General features: G+C 37.0%; 1 protein-coding gene across 7 annotated transcripts in view; it reads left to right on the forward strand.

Annotated features, from left to right (window-relative positions):
- The window catches only part of TNRC6B (trinucleotide repeat containing adaptor 6B), a 133536-nt gene that overhangs the window by 11780 nt on the left and 101593 nt on the right, over positions 1–20163 (forward strand). For 3 of the 7 annotated variants that reach the window (XM_083860349.1, XM_083860357.1, XM_083860350.1), the window contains exons 1-2: positions 736–1035; positions 5904–6002. In XM_083860349.1, coding sequence (XP_083716475.1) covers positions 5949–6002 — 54 coding nt within the window. In that variant the 5' untranslated portion in view covers positions 736–1035; positions 5904–5948. Of the gene's footprint in view, positions 1–735; positions 1036–5903; positions 6003–20163 lie in introns of those variants that run through there. The other 4 variants (XM_083860352.1, XM_083860351.1, XM_083860353.1 and 1 more) reach the window with 3 other exon arrangements.

A 20163-nucleotide genomic window follows, 5' to 3' on the forward strand; every position in this document is an offset into this window, starting at 1 on the left:
CTGTAAAACATTACTCACTAAGCAAAGGGACAGGTAAACCACAGTGGCAGGTAAGATTCCCTTTTATCACTAAATGTATTTTCTAGTCAGAAGTTGTTTGAATGGAAATCATGCCTGGAAAGTTTCCATTAATGCTAGAAGATCAGGAGAAAAAAAAATACTCAGTTTATGGCAGTTAGTCCAATGACAGGAACATTGTTCCTAAATAATCCTGTACATTAAGGAATAGCCCACAAAATGATGCAGTGAATTTTGAAAAAATACTAACAAACCTGAGTAATGGCAATGGGAATAATTTAGGTTTTAGTGATGTTAACTTGGATGTATAGTGGAAGCTGATGGTTCTGGACTTCTTTTAATTTCTGGAAGTTGGTTATGTTTTGCAAAACCAAAACTTAAGTATTTAATACTAGCTGTGGTTAAGACAGATTATGTATGATTTGAAATGGGCTTGATTGTTAACCAGTGCAGTCCTGCTATGTTATCCTTTCAAAATAGGGTTAAATACCTGACAATTGGTAGGTATGGGATTCATTTTTACACATAATATTTAATATTCAGGAGTTATTGTAGAATTACATAATCACTTCCCTTGACTACAAGGAAACACATTTGTGTGTCTTCTCTCGGTTCTTGTGGAAGAAACCAGTTTCACCCCATGTTTTTCCCAGTCGTGAATAGAAATTATGTTTCTAGAGCCTCCTACTGTTCTGTTGTATCTCATAATCAGTAGGAGATTCTCTCACACATGCTACCAGTGTTTGCTGTTTTTCCAGATTTGGATGGGAGATTGTGGGGAGAATTTTAAGAAAATATTTTCCTGATGGCAGCCATTCTGTTCACTTCTGTGCACCTAGGTTTGCTGAGCTTTGGAGAGAGATGACTTTTGCTTTTATATTTGCTTTTAATTTACTAATGACCACAGTTGGTTGACTTTTTTTTTTTTTTTTGTCTCCTTTTAGGGTTTTGTTTTTGCACTGAATGTAGCCAGGACGGATCCTTGTGGGCTTTGGCAGCCCTTGGAAACTGTCAAAGGTAAAAATCAACCAAAGCTCAGTTTTTTGATCTTGAAAGTTGGAGGTGAGAAGAACAATAGCCAATGCTGGTTACTAAGATACTGAAGAATGTATATCTGTTTTCATGTGCTTTGTACTGTGTTATTTCCTGTGGGTTTGCATGTGAAGTTTATGTTACTGCCTGATGTGATTTGTTTCTGTAAGCTAAAGTTGATAGGTATGTGTCATTTTCTTTGAAAATCAGTTACTCTATGTTGAGATTTTTTTAAGTCACTGGAATTGGTAAGTGATTATTTCCTATAAGCAATAAAGTTATAGTCAAGGGGTTTTTATCTTCTGAATGCTCTTGCTTTCAGAGCAGTTTGCATTTAAAGTGACAAAAAATACTCTGTTCTTCCGTACGTTAAATCTTATGTTGCATTTGTACATTCTTAACAGACTCAATGTAGTACAATGCTTTAGCAATTAAATACAGTTAGGCTGGATCATGTGTTAAAAATGAACATTTTGTCTGTACTAAGAGGCTGGTGACAGCGATCATGTGTCAATACAATTGTGTCAAATAAGCGCAGTCTCATTTAAGACACAGTTTAGTCAAGTAGTGCCTTGTTCTAACTGCTCTTGTTTCAAGTATGCCACGTATACAGAATGACTATCTCGGAAGAGCACTTGTGTGCCTGTTTTACTTTGTGAGAGAGTTTGGAACCTACCTTCAATTTCTGCTTGATGTCTGTAATGATGATAGTTGGCACAGCTTACTGTCCTTCAGGGGGTTTCTAGTGGGCCATATCCAATTTAAACTTGGGAATTCACAGGAATTGCAATTGGTTACACATTAATAAGTTCTTCTCTCGCAGCTGCACTCTTTAGAGGCTTGAAGAAGTTTTTTTCTTCATTATCAAATGAAGAACAGATTTTCTCTTTAGTCCATATTTGATTCCTGCTGCCAATCTAAAAAGAAAAAGTGTTACTGCATGAAAGGCCCTTGAGTTAAACAAGGTGTTTAGTCCCAGTGGTGCCTGTTTGATGAAATCAAATTTGAAATCATTGGAATTCCAGCTCTCTCTTGCAATTAAGAACCTTGTGTTTTTCCATGCTGGACCTTTCTGTGTGGAGGGAAAATTAGGCCTAGAGGAAGTACCTTGTTCACTGGCATTGGTTTTCAGGGATTTATAGGTATATGGAAATTTTGTTCAGGTTTTTATTGCCAGAGTGTGTTAGAATGCAGTAGTGCAAAGACGGTATCCATAAAGGGCTCTATGCTGTTCTGCTTACACTGAGTGGCTGGTAGCTGCATCCGTCATGCTGATCCCAGTAAACAAAATGAATATATCTTTGCTGCAGAAAGAGATGGAGCAAAAATAGGACTAAATATTAAACTGGATTGTCCCAAAACCATATTGTTTAATGGCAGGACAGTATTGCAGTAGGCAATAAGATTCGTAAGAAATCCAGCTGGTTCATATTAATGAATGTTTTTACCTTTGAGAATAGATTGTCATCACTGTATTAAATTTTAAAGAGTTAAATAAAAGTTGTTCCTAAGTTTAGGTATGCATTTGCTGTATCATATGTGGGCATACCAGTGCACTTGTATTTGTCATGCCTTCCTTGGCGTTACCTTACTCCAATTGAGGTTAGTTAATTTTTCTGAAGGATATCAGGTGAATAAAAAAATTGGGGGATTTCAGTTGCATTTCAGGTACTATGGGTCGATATATGCAAGGATAGAAGAAGAGGATTATCTTACTTTTGACCTTTTCCCAGAGTGGCTTTGTTGATCTGAAAATCTAAATGGACTGTCTGTAAAGTTTCTTTTTATCACCCGGGAACCTGAAATATCACATTAAGTACTGAATAGAAGTAAACAAATGCCTTTAGGCTTTTGGCATTTCCTGATCCTATAGGATGCTAGTAGAAATTCTTACTTCCCATCCATCCTTCATGCATAAAATAAATGACCTTCTGTGTCACCTTCAGTGCTCTGGTCAGAAGCTGGTGAGCTGAAGAGGTGATGTCAGTAACATAGAATAATTAGGCTATTTTTTTCATATGCTGGCAATTATCAGTCTCTGTTGGCTGAGAAGTCACCCTCAGTTGTAAAGCACTGCTACAAAAGTCTGCCACAGAAGTAGTGCCCCCTAGATTCAGGAATCTTGAAATGTCTCTTTTTGACAATAAATAAACTTGCATTGCAGCATTCTTGTGCCAGTGGCTAAGGGAATCAATGATGAAACATCAAAATTATTGAATTGGGCTCATCGTTTATTGCAGGATGTTTTATCTCCTGAAAGAACCCAGAAGCAAATGCAATAAAGTATTAAAAAACCTGTAACAGCAATAGTTTTCGGCAAAACTTTTTCTTGCAACACCTCTTTTAGTCTGTGGCGTAGGGTCTTCCTGCACCAGCTAAAAATTTTTGTTGGTGGATTTTCTTTTTCCCTTGTGATGTTTTCTAGTAAATTACTGAGCCTTTTAGAACTTCCAGCTTTTTACCATCCCATGTAAGTTCACTCTAAATATCGTATGACATAATATTATATGGTTTTTTAAAGCATCAAAGCAAACAAAAACATTAATTATGAAATAAATTGAGAGAAAATAGAAATTATAAAAAAGAAAATACCATGGAGAAGAAAAAGAGTTTATTTGTGCAATCTCCTACTCTAATCTCTGAGTTCTGGACAGTTCCAGTGTATTTAATCTGTCATCTGTGGAAGAGCTTGCTTTTCTTCATTCTTGTGGCCTTTCCATTTTTTAAAATTTCCTAGTTCTACTGACCTTTTCTTTCTTCCTTTGACATGCACTGGTTGGTAGTTTTTTCTATTTTCTTCCAGGAGTAGTATATAAAAACTGGTGTCAATACTGCCAATTCCTCTGGTAGTGAAGGATCTCAGAAGATAAAACACATCAGTTTTTCAGAGGCTTATGTTTGAGTTCTTCCAGCACTCTGAATGAAAAGTAACTTCCCCTTACAGTGCTCTTGGTCTGACCGTTCCTGTCTTGTTTTATATATAAGGTTCTTTTAATGTTTTTGTAGCTCAGGTTCATTCTTGCTTATTTCTCTGATTTTGTGGCCAGGTAAATGCCACAGGAATTCTTCTGGCCAAAGTGGTTTTGGCTGTTAGACGTCAGACTGTCTGTCTAACAAAAATATGAGGAGCTTCCTAATTACTTGACTCGCATACTGCAAAATCATGCTCCAAAACTCCAAAACTGCTGGAAGTTCTGGAGTGGGTTTCAGAAACCGAGCATGACAGAGAAGTACCATGGACAGGGACTGCCCAACCTGGCCTCCTCCACTATGGGTGCAAAACAAAAAGCAAGAGACATTTGTTATAGGCAGGAGGATTTTCTCATAGCTGTCATATTTAGCATTTTATGCCTCTTGATTTTTGATTGTGTGCTGAAGGCAGAATGTTTAAGTGAGGATTTGGGTAAGAGTTTGCTTTTCTCCTCATTCCTTCTTTTCCCAAAAATGGAAATTACTGTGCTTGAAGTCTTTACAACTCTTGTGCCTTGCACTAGAATGTATGGTATTACTGAATGTAACGGCTTGTTGATCGTAAGATTTATTAAGTTTTTTGTAACATTTTGTAGCTTGAGGCCCTTAATGTTTGTAGAACATGTTCTTCACTCCTTGAGTCAATGATGACAGGTGTTGTTTTACCTATGTGCAACATAACAGAGGAGATTGGAGTGCAGATAGCCTTACACTCTGAACAGGCATTAACAATTAAGTGAAGGAGGCGCATCATTTAGAAGCTTTCTCTTGTAAGTTTCAGGCTTGGAATTGCTGCTGTGAAGATGACAGTAGTTCTTTAGCCAAGGTGCAGAAGTAGAGAAACTGAAAGTGTATGTTAAATGCTAGTGCAGTTTAAGAGTTACATAATCTTGAGAGGGACAACTGTTAAAGGCCAACTCTTGGCTTTAAGAGAATTTTTAACTCAGTATACTCAATGTACCCCTTACTTTCCATATACCTGGAATGTTAGAAATCTGGTCATGACTTATGTCTTATATGTTGAGTGTGAGAGATTCCCGCTGAATTTATGTGGGTGCATTTGATCTCTTAAATTTATTAATTTGATCCATTACCCATGAAAGCTGCCTCATCCTCTGGAGTAGAAGACATTCTAATATTAAACACCAAAGTCTCTCTAATTGTATTGCATCCTTCCAAAAGTTACTTCACAATTTGAAGAATGAAATATGAGGTGCAGATTTTGGAACTACACTGATACTGTCAAAAAAGTTACTAGGTTACCTAGTAGAGTTGAATATTGGAAACATTGGGATCTATTGACCTGGGTTAAATTGGAAATGCCAGCCTGAAGGTAAATGACTATTTGTTCCCTGAACTATTTAGATTCTGGAATGTTTGATTTTTTTTTAATGAAGCCAAGGAAAAAATCCTGGAAGTAAGACTTCAGAGGTACTGTGAGATTGCTGGAATACTTAAAAATTTTTCAAACTAATAACATTTAAGGTTGTCTGTAAGCTGAGTCTTTGAAGCTTATATTGGCACAAAAGCTATTTCCTAGTAAAGAATTGCTCAGCTCTGGTCTGTGATCATTCCTTGCTGACTGTGACTTTAGTGAGTAAAATCAGTGACTACATTAAATACTCAGCAATGACACTTTAAAGTTAAAAAGAAAGTATATTCCTGTTAAGTGTCGTTTTTTTCTTTTAATTAAGTAGTTTTGTCTTATCCTGAATAACAGTTCTCATTTGTGTAAAACATAATTTCAGCAAATACATGCAGAATGGCAGCATTGAAGGTTATAGCCTAGAATTGTTGTTTATGTGCACTGCAATCTCGCGTAACATTGTTAAAAGCAGAAAAATCATTGTTTTTAAAATATATCTTTGTTGTTTATCTTTTAGGCAGTATTTTGCATTTCTGCAGAGCTTTGCACAGATCCCGTTCCCATGCAAACTGATGAGGGAAAAATACTGGAGGAAGGCAGTCCCAAGGTCAGTGAGGTAAATGCCACTGTGTTTTGGAGGAACAAAAGCTTGCTTGGCTGGAATGGGGGGTACATGGAGTAAACATAGACTGGTGATGGTATTTTTAGTACCTTAGTGTAGATACTTATTATTTATTGTCCTGGAGATACTTAGAAAATTAAGCTTTGGAAAACCTTTAGAAATGACAGGGGGTTTTGCCACCCACTAAGGATTGGAACACGTGATTTCAGGCACTTCCAGGAAGGAAAGAGAAAACATGTTATTTCCCCATCCCTCCCCACCCACTCCCAGTTTTTTCAGGCAGGAGACATGAGGTGTACTTGAATGAAGTATTCTGGAAGAGATGAGACCAGAATCATCTTTTGTGGAGTTACCAAGAATATGAGGATATAAATATTTGGGTACTGCAAGAATTAATTTTTTTTGTGGTGCCAGCCTGAAAATAACCTAAGAAGTTTTACATGAGGATTCTATCATAGAGTGAAAAACAAATGATGTGTCATGCTGTATGCTTGTGAACTGGTTTGGTCCTGTAAGTATGTCAGATCTTCTGGCATCCTGGACTGTATAGTATTTTGAGACATCCTGGTCAAGACTTGATGATAAAGGAGATTTCATTTGATATTGAAAAAGAAAATGTAATATTGTGCCTTATGTAGAGCTGAGCAAGTCACTTTAAATATTTATGGCCTTCAAACTAATTAACGCTATGTAAGGTATGATCAGAAAATTTAAGCCCTGCAGTCAGACATCATGAAGAATGATGTTCTTGCTTGACTCCTAACAACCTGGTGAGACAGTTGTAAAGTCAGCTTTCATGCTTGCCTTTGCCACTCTTGAAACAAATGGCAAACTCAGTGGCAACTCATTAGAAATTAAGCTTAAAGAAGGTTACTGATGGACTCAGTTCTCACTTTAGTGTTTATTTCTACCACTGTTGTTAATGTATACGTTTTTATTGAACTAGTAATTTAACTTTTTTTTTTAATATTGTGGTTGTTGAATTGTACTCGTGTTCTCAATTTTGCATACACTTTCTTTAAAATGGCATCAACATGGTAAAGACAGCTGGCACCTTGACACGATGCCAGAGTTCTTCAGCCTGATCAGCTCCCAGCACCATTGCAAGAGTGGGCCACCCCCAGAAAGCCACGCAGTCTGAGGTGTGGCTATAGGGCACAACTGCTCTGTGGCACAGGAGGAATTCATCAAGGGCAGGGACGAGGAACAGGGAGAGAGGTCTTCTGTGTGATTTCCAAAGGTGTTTATTCCCAGGAGGATCAGGGAGAGAAGACAAAATCTGAGCTCCTAGAAACTTATAAGCAAGGGAGGGCTTGGGAGAGGATACAATTTCCAACCAATAAGAGTTACATGGGGGAGGAGCATAAGGCTGGGAGTACAATACATAGAACAATGAAAGAACGCAAGGAGAGTGAGCAGCCTCAACTGACCATCAGGGCATCAAAGATTGGGGGATTGGTAGGAAACAGTGTGGAAGAAGGGGCAGGGTTAGGGAAGGATTGCCAATTCTGTAGGAGGAGAGAAGGGCAGGTTTAGGGAAGATAGACAACCAGGGCAAAGCCAACAATACAGGGGGAAAGGAACAATCCGTTAGGAATAAAATTATAACAATACAGTTGGGGGGGGGATTGTGGTTATAGAACAAACCATTGAAACTGAGCTGCAGTTGAAAACACAATGAAAACACAATAGCACCTGTCAATAGCATGCTCTTGATTCTAATAATTACCTAATGTTAGTGCTATACAGAGGGGAAGCAACAAGTCAGTTTTTTCAAATGAGCATATGGGTAAAAATTAATTTAGTTTTGGCAGATGTGGAAGTCTTATTTGATAATAATATGCAGTCTGTTTTATCCAAATGATCTGCTAGTGAGTATCATAGTGAGTGAAGTATTGTTTCATTTTTTAGAATACTTTGGAGTGGGCTGTCTGGTTTCTGGCTTTTCAGGGTCTCTTTTTCTTCCTTTTGAAAAAAAAATAAAAAGAAAAGGAATCATAGAATCATAAAAGTTGGAAGAGACCTCCAAGATCATTGAGTCCAACCTTTGAATACCACCACAAGCTGGCAAAGGCTCACCAGTGGGGTATAATTGAGGGAATTTTGTGGGACTGATCTCTTCAGAACTGGGAATCCAAGCAAGACCTTCATGGTGTTCTCCCCAGTCATGTTTGCTGGAGCTGCTAGTGGGAGGCAGCACTGGGTCATTCTGGTTGCCTGATATCAGAGTGAAATCTGCTACCTCTCTATTGCACCAGGAGAAACTGAAAACCAGTGCTTCTGCTCGGAACCCTACATTCTTTACTATTATTTGGATTATGATTTTAATTTTTAATTATATTTTGTTGTAGTTGATTAACTACTAACAATTACTAGACTTTTTCCATTAACAACCGTAGTACTCTGACAGTATCAACAAGCACTGAACTTCTTGTTTGTGACTGATTTCAACTGTTTTGATCCATCAGTTAAGCATTACTGCACAGGCAGTAGTTAAACTTGGTTTCTCACTTGTTCCTTTGCTGTAAAATATTGCAGGAGTAAACTAAAATTCTATGCCTGATTTGAAGTACTTTCAGATTTCTTTCAATGTTGGCAGGATTTTTAAGCTTATGCAGAAGACTTCTTTATTAAAAAATGCAATTAAAATGCTCATGTTAAATATAGAATTTCCTGCTCTACTCCTAGTTGTTCCTTCACGTCTTGAAGTGAAAGCCTATGAATTCAGAGGGAGTGAGGGCCTTTTACTAAAGTCAAAATAATTTATAGAAAGGTACTTATGAATCATGGTTTTGCTTCAGTGTTGTAGAAAGGAAAGAAGAAAAAATATAGTTCTGCCATTTTAATGTTTTGTATACTAAAAATCAAGATACACAAAATTTTGATTAAAATGTGGCTGCACAGGATGTCTAATAACACTCAATTCCTAATAAAAGGAAAAGGGGAAAGATTCTGTATTGTATAGTGTTAAGTAAATGTAATTTTATTCAAAGTTTTCGTAGAATCACAGAATGTGTAGGTTGGAAGAGACCTTCAAGATTGAGTCCAACCCAGCCCTAACACCTCAACTAGATCATAGCATAGAGTGCCACATCTGGTTGTTGTTGGGTTTTTGTTTTTTTTTTTTTTTTTTTCATTAGTATTTATAGAAATAATTATTGAACTGAATTGGTAGGCCAGGAATTAAGCTATTTTTTCATACTTTGGCTCTTTCAAAACCAGTGACACAGATACTGAGGCTTGTCCTGTTTTTCAGTTTCACTGTCCAGTGCTACTTACAAGGTGTCTTGAGGCCACCTGTTAATCCTTATTTCAAGTTGCTACACTGTTAATATATATCAGTGTGAATCTTTCCCTTGCATTATTGAATACTGCCTGTTCTCAACCTGGTTAATTCTTACTTTTCTTGCCTCTTGGTGTCTAATTGTGAGTTAGCACAATTAAATCAGTCTTCAGAACTCTGTTGGCACTGGCTATGTTTTGTTGTAGTGTTTGGTTTTGGGGGTTTTTTTCATGCTGAAGCATTCACACGGAGATGATAAAAAGGTTAAAAAGTACGTGACTCAAGTATCTAAACACTTGCTTTTACTTCACATATGTTGAGAATAAAGGAACACAAGCCTGTGTTAAGTCAGATATTTTTATATTTATAAACAGAATCTTAAGATTCACAAGGAAGTGTTGTTAGGAGTTCTCTCCTAAAAGCAGGTGTGTTCCACTAACTGCATTTATGGGTAAGGTATGCTCAGTTCCTGATGTGGATGTTGCATAATGATGACAATAGTGCAAAAGTTAAGCTCATGCTTTCATTTTATGGGATTTAGAATTAATATAATGAAAAAAACCTCCTTAGTGAAGTAATTAAACTTACAGCATCCAAAACCTTGATGCCTGTATCTCAGGGGCTTAGAATCCTACTTAGTGGTACAAAACTGGGTTTCTCTTCTGATAGCACTAAATAATTTAAAACACTCAGGCCTATAAAGTAATGAAATGAACAGATGAACAGTCTTCTTTGTGTCTGTAGTTATAAAAAATATGTTTTCCAGTCTAGTACTGGCCTGGTACGTGGTGCTTTCAGAGGATGATTCCCTGCAGTGTGAATCCCTGCGCTCTTGGAAAATTTTGGCTTGTTATGAGAGGTGAGCTTTCAACCTCAGTGTACTTTCTTGTGAGTACCTGACAGTTCTGAGTAGGTTTCAGTTTACTCATGTGGCTGTTGCTTCTCCACTGGATCCAGGACAGTAGGCTTTGGGGTTTATCTTATTTAGTTATTTAATTTTTAATGTCCACTGGTGAGTTACCTGTCGAGCTTCCAGGATTTCTGTGCCCTGATATACAGGGTATATTTCCATTATTTTTCTGGAACATGAGTTGTAGGAGCAGCTAGTCTTTGTCAAGCTGACTTACAACCATACTAAATTCCCGGAGTCTTTGTATGAAGTATCTTGTATAATTTTTGAAAAGTAGGGAGGTATTCTGCTTAACAAGACAATTTATGCTTCTTCCAAAATGTAGCAGCTTAAGAACTAGGAGGACAAAGTATTTTTCACAACAGAAACAGATGTCATCTCCATGCTCTGGTAGCTTCATTTTGTTAACCTGGAAATGCTACAGCTCCTTGGGAGAGTTATTTCAAACCCAAAATATTTGCATATCATGTATTGAAAAAAAAATCCATTTACCTGTCAGTATAGAATTAATTTACTTCAAATTCCTTTTAATTACATGTTATAAAAGCTTGTAAAAGTGTTATGACATAGTCCTCTTGTTTTAAGTATAAATTAACATAGTCCATCAAGGGAGCAGAAATTTTGGGTTAGTTCTCTCTGGAACATCAACGCTGGGGCCAGGAGAAGAACCTAAAATACTTTCCTACAAAAGACTACACGCTTGAACCTTTCTACATGGGGAAGAAAACCCAAGCAAACCTGCTTGCGAGTTTATAACAGATTTCAAAATTTCAAGGCATTGTAACAAAGAGCTATAATTATGGTTATGGGGTTTAACCCTAGCTGGCTAGGGTTAAACTAAGCACCACATTGCTGCTCATCCACTTCTGCCTCTGCAGTGAGCTGGAGGGGTAGAATTGCAAGGGTAAAAGTCAGAAAATATGTGGATCGAGATAAAGGTGGTGAAATAATTTGGGGGTAAAAAAGAAAACAGATCAACAACAAAGAGGAGAGGAAAATAAAACTTGTGAAAGAACAAATGATGTAAAAGGAAAAGAATTGCTTGCTGCCAAACAATTGATGCCCAGCCAGTCTCTCAGCAATGTTATTACTGGCCAACAACGCGCACACCCTCACTCCCTCAGTTTTCATGCTAAGCATGATACCATGTCATGTGGAGTCTTTGTTTGGACAGTTGGAGTCAGCTGTCCTGGCTGTGTCCCCTCTTGGCTTCTTGTGCACCTCTAGCCTGCTTGCTGGTGGGGTGGTGTGAGAAACAGAAAAAGACCTTGATGCTGTGTGAGGCCTGCTCAGCAGTAACAGAAACATCCCTGTGTTATCAGCACTGCTTCCAGTGCAAATCTCAAACACAGTCTTCTACCAGCTACTGTCTAGAAATGTATCTCAATCCCAGCCAAAACCAGTACAGTATGTTATCAGGGTTCACTATAAAAAAAGCAGTTATAAATAAGGTAAAATTGAGGACTTTGCAAAAAAGAACATGGAATTAGACAGTACTACTTGAACTATTGCAAAGGAATGCTGTTGATGGCCTTGTTGCTTGGACGTTTTAAAAGAAATTCAGCATTGAGTTCAGGATTCTGCCAGTTATGTGTACTGCTTTCTGCAGAGGCGAGATGGATTGCTCATTTGAAACCTACTTATCCATAGTGAAGACTGTTAAAATATAGATGCTGAACTGAAAGATGACTCTATTTTCTAATCTCAAAATACGCTGAAGTGCTTTTGAATCACAAAAGAGAAGGTCAACACAATGATGGATTTTCTTTCTCTTGGAAAATCCCATCATGTACCAAGGTGACTGAGATCTGTAAGAACTCACCATACATTCTTGGATCTAGTCTTTTCATATGTACAGTTCATGTGGAGGAAGTGTACTGGCATGGCATGTCACTGTAGTCAATAGATGTGTGTCTCATTTCTAATAGACTAAACCCTTCAGTCTTAAAAAAAATCTGTTAAATAAACCTCCTATTTTCCATTCCTTTGAAGGTTCTTCCTTTTTCATAAATATTTTCTCATTAGTTTTTTCTCAACCAATAGCATCTCTTCTTCAGTTGATTATAGCAGTTTATAATGCTTTGCAAAGCAGACGAAAAAACAGATATTTGCTTAAAGATTGAAAAAACAGTCTGCATTTGAGAGCTTATGTAGTATAGTCCGACTGTGATGTAAATGGCAGTCAGGGAAATTCATTTGTGGCTTTGCTTACTAAGTGTCTTCTCATGCAGGTGTACTATTGGCACACAATTTGAGGGGTTTCTGCCTTTTCAGAATATTGCCTTTTGATCTCTTTCCATTTGGCATTGGCTTTATGGAATTGTTGGCAGTGGTTTAGTCCATGTGAATTGTGACAGAGTTCTTTATAATTGGTCACTTTATATGAAGTCTTACAGATGCAGAAGTATTGAGTGTTTTCAATTTTCCTGTTCTTATGGCAGACTTGAGGGGGATAGGTATTTGGGGAGAAATTTAAGCCGGGGCATTAAAGCTTACTTACCCTACTTTAAAAAAATCTTGGCTTTACTTTAGAAATCATTTGTAGAATGTTAGTTTGGCTGAGTCATTGAAAGGTATAAAATTCATTGGTCTTGTTGACTTCATGCATTTGCAAGACTTTGTACATTTGCATTACCTTGCAAGGACTATTTCCTTTTCATTTTGTGAACTAGATAGGTATGATTTTTTTTTTCACTTTCTCAAAAAAAATTTTTTGGCTGTGGAAGAAATGCATATGAGATTTGATCAGAAGAGTGTGGCTTGTTCTTCTTCTGATGGTAGTAGTAAAAAATAGTAGTGATGGTCTTCATTCCAGTACCTAAGAGAATAACCAGACACTGGAACTCTGCAAAAACATATTGTGTGATATCAGTTCTCCTGAAGGGTAAAAGCAACATTAAAAACATGTCAGTGTTTCCTGGTGTTTGTTTAAAGTCACTGAAGCATTTGTGCAGTAGGCAAGAGGAGGGTGTATCATAAGAGGGGAGAATGTAGTAGTTGTCTACAGATGCAGTAGTATAGAATTAGGTTAAAAACATTTAGAGGGACTTGGAAATCATATTGGTTGGTTTCAACAGATGCAATTTCCATATGTAATTCCCAGAGAAATAACTTATTCCCATGGCAGCTAAAGGTTTGTTGAGGTTTTTTTGAGGGTAAGTTGTAGAAAAGCCCAGGCTCTGCCCCAGAGATGAGTGTCTATTTAAATGGTTTGGTAGTCTGTCAGAGAGCTAATCTTTTTAATGATCTTGATGAACTTGTAAGAATTTTACAAGCAAGCAGCAGTGTCAGTGGCTCCCCTGTGACTAAAAACGAGTTTGGATTTGCATTCTGGTAACTGGAGAAACTGGAAAGCAGCTGTGTACTGTGGGTATGGATAGCCTGTATTCCTTCTCTTTTTTTGACAGTGGTTAAAAGTGGATGCCTAATACAGACCTAAGGCAGAGTTAGTATATACATATAACAGATTTCTTCTCAGCCTCCAGCTATTGAGGAACTTTCTGGGCCCCTGGCAGTTTCTGTGCGTTTAGAATCCACACAACAGATTCTTGTGAACACAGAAAAGAAAGTTCATTTTATTGCTTGCGTGTCTGGTCTTAAGGCAGAACAACTTTTGCACCAATTTGCATGTGCTGGTTTATGTCACTTTCAGTCATTCCTAACAAACAGCTGCAAACAGTATTTGTGGCAGTGAAGGTAATTAAATGTGTAGTGCAAAAGTGTAACTTAGTTTTCTGTAATTCTGGTTATCGTCTGCTTTCTTAAACCCTTGAAAATTCGTTTAGCAGTTCATGCCTGTGGTCGTTTTGGGGCAATGTATCATCTTGACTTCCAAATCGAAGTGGGGGAAAGTTAATATGTTTTCTCTCGTCTGTGTCAGGGTGGTTAACAATATGTATATCAGACTTATCAGCCACTTACAGATGTCAGTTTAAACTGCTATAACTTGTTCATCTGTGTCTGCACCATAAATAGTAAATTGACTGTAAAATGAGTTGAGAATCACTGGGTTGAGTACAAGTGGCTTCTGAAAGTACTGGTGGAGGTGAACTGTTCAAGGGCTTTAGGGTCAGATGTGTCCCCTAAATGGAAAGTGTAAAAATTTTGTTATGAAAGTGTAAAAGGTAGCAAAAGTTAGCGAGAATTCATGGCTTGTGAAATGCTTCTGCTCTTTAGCTGAATAATATAAAAGGTTAATTAAATAAAATAGGGGAATTTTTTTGTTTTACTAAATTCATATTTTCATAGAATCCATCCATACTATGTATGTGCAGAACACACTACAAAATGGATGGAGTGTATGGATGGAACAAAATGGATTATCAGCAGTGGAGCAGGAAAAGGAAAACACTTTTGCTTAAATTCAGAACACTTTATTCATTTTTTGTGTCTGAGATGATTGAATTATTATTCAAAGTGCCTTGGCAGCTTCAGAGTTGAAGTTTTCAGGTGATATTTCTGGGTATCTTGTCATATCATGACTTGAGTGACTTTAACATTTTCGGTGGTTGATGTAAGGTAAAACTGTATCTTGCTGTGAACAACTAGGTGCTTTAAACTGCTTTCAGAGCAAGATTTATATTAATTATTTTACATATATATATATATGCACACATGGACTATTGTATTTTAAATACTTGGCAACTTAGTAATACATTTAAAAATTTAAAAATGTTATATTAAAAATTAAATTATTAAAGTTTCATATTTATACAGCATGAAATGTGGCTGGGATCCCAACCTTTTTAGCATTTCCAAAGTGCAATTTTTGTTTTCGTAATATTTATAAAACTGCTTATGCTTAGTAGGGAATTCATACTAAGCTGCTGGGTATTTCACAGAATATTAGTTAACAAGCATTTTAAATATTACATAGAAAGTGAGCCATAGATTATTTCTGCAGTGACTTAGTGACTGATTTGTGACAGCTGAAACTAATAGCAAAACTTCTGTTCTTTAGCCACTGCTGCACCTTGTTTAGGTGTAGCAAAAATGACATATTCTGAGTTCCATAGGTTAATCATTAAATGAGTTCCCACTGACAATCTGTCCTGCTGTTCTATACAGATGATGCACGTTTTAATGATGGTATGTGTTAACATGTTGGCATTTCTTGTAGTTAATGTAAGGTTTCAGTGAGCCAGGTGTTAAAGGACCATTAAACTGCATATAACAAACACCAGTAACAGATTAGTAACTTTTGAAGGTAATTAATGTGGTGTAAGTGTGTTAGCATTCAAAATGATTAGTAGGGAGCACTGAATGTGAAGTGTGATTTAGCCGGGGGATTATGTTAGTGACTTTTCGCTTCTCCTGTAGCTAACAGAAAACCAGTCAGGATGGTGTGATGGTAATAACATTGAAATGCTTCATCTAGATGCTGCTGGAAAGCTTCAAGAAAATACTGAGTGGATTAGGATATGGTTCACATATTTTGGTGATGATTTTTATGTATCAAGACTATGCTTTGGAAAAACTGAGAAAAAAAGAGGCAGAAATAGGTTCAAGTGAAAATTTAGTTACACCACAATGCTGCACAATAGAACAAAGCCCTGAAAGAAACTAAAATTCAGCCAATATTTCATGCATACCTTGTCTTTGACTTTCCTCTATGTGATTCAGAAAAATACTTGGTGCTTTCTCGTTTTAGGAGCTGTTTTATCTATTTTTTTTTCTTTTAAGTTTAAATCACAGATTCTAAGGGAATTTTTTTAATGGTTTCATTTGTGTACTGAAATGAAGATTTAATCTAAGAAGTATATTTTGAGACTAATTTTGCGAAACAATTTGTGCTATTCTATGCATATTTTGACATGCTAGCTCAACACTAATTTATTCCTTAAAAATTATTAAAGTGTTAGCAGCTAAATTGCATTTTTATTAAAAGAAGTTAAACTAAAAATTTAATTCATCTTTTCCTAGTGAGTAAAATTCTCCCCACCGCAGTTTGTCCATTTTTTGTTTGTAATGAAGCCAGGCAGAAAGGTAACTCAGCTTTCCTTTCATTCGTAGTAGTGGTTACATTTCTGTCAGATCTCAAATGGTCTCTGAGATTTTGGTTTTTTATAGCGCAGCTTCCACCACTGTTAGCAGTACTGACTAATGACTAATTGCTTGAATTTCGAGCACTGGGTTGTGCAACTCCCCTTAAAACAACTATTAGCGAGACAAAATAAGTGCTGATGGCCTGTTTACATTAGTGCTGGTTTACATGCTGCTCATGATTGGGAAGGACCTTGGTGTTAAAGCAGTAGTTGTGACAAAAGATCAGATTTATCGGTCTTAAACTGGGCCTATGGTAGGCTGTGTGAAAATCATTACTTCACCTAAAGCATGGGATGTAGATGGCCACAACCTGTAGAAGCAGCATTTGACATTGGCTGGTCCCCACCAGAATGTCTGGTCGTGTGCCAGATAAGGCTTTTGTGTTGTCTACTTGAGATGCTAGTCAGTGAAATATTTAGAGTCTTCATTTCTTGGCTGGCTGAAGTCTTTTTGGTTTCTTGTTTGTTTGGGGATTTTTTTTTTTTTTTGTTCGTTTGGAGTTTTTAAATTGTTGTTTTGTTTTGTTGGTTTGGGGTTTCGTTTGGGGTTTTTTTGTTGTTGTTTTGTTTGTTTGTTTTGGTTTTGCTTGTTTGGGTTTTTAAATAGGAAAAAATAGCTTTGAAAAGGGACTAGGGAATGAGTAGGAAAGGGCTCTCTGATGAATTAGTACAGCTCTCTGATGAATTAGTACATCAATCTGCATTAGTACACTTCTTTCTACTGGTGAAGACAAAAAAAACCTGTTTAAAATTAATAGCTTTTCATAATAAGTAAAGGATTTCTCACAAATATCTATCATTTTTCCTGAGAAAATGCTTGGTTTCTCTTAAGCTCAGTTCACCTTTGGTGGGCTAGGATAGCTAATGCAAGAGCTGAATCTTGGTTAGGAAAATGTGCTTTCCAACATCAGGATTCAGGATAGATGAAGCATTTGTCCTTGAAACTTTCTAAACACTCTTCAGAGTGTTGCTGACTTTGTCTAGGAGATAAAGTTTACTCATTAATAAAATCCCTTAGGATTGAAGATATTTTTGGAAAGAGTAGCATGAAGCTTTAGTAACAGGTGTTGCATTTCTGGACCAAAAAAATTATTATGTTGAAGCTCATGATAAATTTCATTTTCTAAAAGTTAAGTATTGAGTGTCTAATACTGAAAAAAATCTTCAATAAAACAGATTGTCTTTTATTATTTAGGACACTCAATATATTACTTTACGTTGAAATTTGGATATTCACAGGTACCTGGATTTTTAGAGAAAAAGGCTTTGAAATAATAAAATATACAATTCAACAATGGGCAGGTCCTAAAAAAAAAAAAAAAAAAAAAAAAAAAAAAAAAGTTTTCTTTTGAATTCTTCCCCTGCTGTTTCAGGATCTGTTTCTGGTCCCTGCATCCAGAATCTTGAAGCTTTCTCCATTGCTTGCCAGAAGAAATATATGTGGAGTGTTCTTCCTTTGATTCCTGCTCCTGCAATCCATGGCACTTTCTGCAGTCCTCTTATGAGAAGCAAAAGTGTTTCAGATCTGCCATTCTACCTTTTCTCCTTTCCTTGGGAGCAGTACAACAGATCCAAGGGCTCTGTCTTAGCTCCACCTTCCATTCTTATTCTACATATTGAGGACAGCTGCATTTCCTGTGTACACTGTGAGTCAAGAGAGACTCAAGGCTTAGAAAGCAGAGTCTTCTTTGAATGCTGCAGTGAGCAGATCTGGTGAGGCTGCTGGAGGTTGTAGATGGCTGGAACTTAAAAAGGACTCTGGGCTCCAGTTTTCTTTAAAAAGAGACTCAAAGAGTGATGAACAGGATAGGGTGATGGCAGAATGAAGGGAAACTGAGAGACTTGTGGGGAAGAAATGTGCATAGGAATTGTATAAGAACTGTGTGTAGTAGAGAAAAAGAGGAGTATTTTCAGTTAACTGTGGCTCTTATGTGCCGTTCCTCTCTTCAGTTCCTACTCGGATAGTCACTTAATCAGAAACCTATGTTCTCATTCTTTCTGCAGTATGATGTCATTACTGTCATTGGGAAAATAAGACCTAAACATTTCAAGTTTTAAGTACTTTTTAAATCTCAAAATCAATTAATAGATAGCTGGGCCTAAGAGCAAACTTTGTGAATATGTAAGCAATGCTTTAGGAATTTTACTGGAATTTTATTTTCTCATTAATTGTTTTCAGAAAACTCTTTGTCAGATATATTTCATTGAATTAAGATGAACTACTCAATAAAGTGACTTGTAAATGTTGCAGAAAGTTGGAATTTGATATTACTTTATGAGCTTATTCCAGAAATTCTAGAGCATTAAGTAAGCTGTGTATCACTTTCTAGAAAAATTTTTAAAACTTGCAGAATTCCAAGTGAAAAATAGAGATCACTTACCATCAAATTGTTTAACATATGCAGGCAAACAAAGGAAAGAGTCAAGGTTCTGCAAAAAGAGGAAGGCAGAAATTGCTGCACTAGATCAGGCCTGTTGAATGATCTTTTATATATATATAAGTTATATATATTATATATAACTTCTCCTTTTACTTTGTGAAAGTAATGTCATTGTCAGAAACAGAAAAGCTTATACTGCTTTATTGTTTCTAATCCTCTAATACACAGATAAATCTTTGCACCTGTAGGTACATAAACCATAAAACCTGCAAAGTCTTGTGGGATTCAGTGTTGCTATATGTTTATTCAAGAACTAGTTTTTTGTCTGCTTAGTAGTACATTTTCTCTCTGTATCCATTTACAGGTGTTCTTTTGAGAGTGAATTGAGTTTTATTTATATTGTAATAGCAAAAAGGTGATGTTTCTTCCAATACTGTCACACTGCTTTTTTTTGGTTATGCTGCAGTGCTGTGTCTTGCATTGAGGGACATTTGCAGGCCAAATGTTGGATTTTATTTATGAGAAATCTGCCCTCTGCGTACACCATTGTTTACTCTGAGCTCTCATGTTTTTGGATGAAAAAAAACCCCTTCTCATGTTGTGGAAGGGGTTTGAGTCTTCATTGTCTCTACTCACAGACACTATTCTAAAACAGGGCATACTATAGGTCTACTGCACACTTTTCAGTATTTCTTTGTTCAGCATTTTTTTTTCTTGCTGGTTGTTTATTTTGGGGTGTTTTTTGATTATGCAGCTTTCTAAGATATTTTGCGTAGACTTTTCCAGATTGAAGTGCAGGTTCTTGCTGTGGTGGAGATTCAGTAGTGGTTTTTGTCATGTATATTATCTCTCAATATTAAACTGAATCTGTTCTTGTGTTCATAAGATTGCTGGGAAGTTTAGGTTCAAAGGAGCCTTCCAAGGTCTTCAGTCTGACCTCCTGCTCAAAGCAGGGTCATTTATGAGGTCAGACCAGGTTGTGAGGGATTTTACCTAGTCAGTCCATGAAAAACTTGAAGCAAGGAGACTGCAAAGCTCCTCTAGGCTGTTCCACTCCTTGACTGTCCTCTTGGTGAAAATAAGTTACCTGGTATCCATTCTGGACTTCTCTAGTTTGAACGTTGTCTCGCAGCTCATTACCCCTGTCCCAGGGTACTCCTTGGTGAGCCTGACTGCTTGCTGACCTTCTTGTAGGTACAGACACTTGCTGTTAAGGTCTTCCCAAAGCTATCTCTTCTCCTGGCTGAATCAGCCCAGCTCCCTCTCCCTTTACTCACAGGACAAGTGGTCTGACTCCTTGAGCATCTTGGTGACTGCTGTGTCCACATTCTGGGTGTACTTCTTGTATTGTGGGGGTCCAAAATGAGGTGCGTTAGACCATGTCTGGAATAATAAGCACTGAGTAGAGGTGGCAGTCAGTTCCCTCATCTACTGGCACGGCTCTTTTTAATAAAGCCTGAGATGCTGGTGACCTTTCCTGACAAGGCACACTGCTGGCTCACAATCAGTTTGCTTTATGCCAAGACCTTTTCCAGAG

The sequence above is a fragment of the Zosterops lateralis genome (genome assembly GCF_965231275.1).
Source record: "Zosterops lateralis genome assembly, chromosome: 4".
NCBI lineage: Eukaryota > Metazoa > Chordata > Aves > Passeriformes > Zosteropidae > Zosterops > Zosterops lateralis.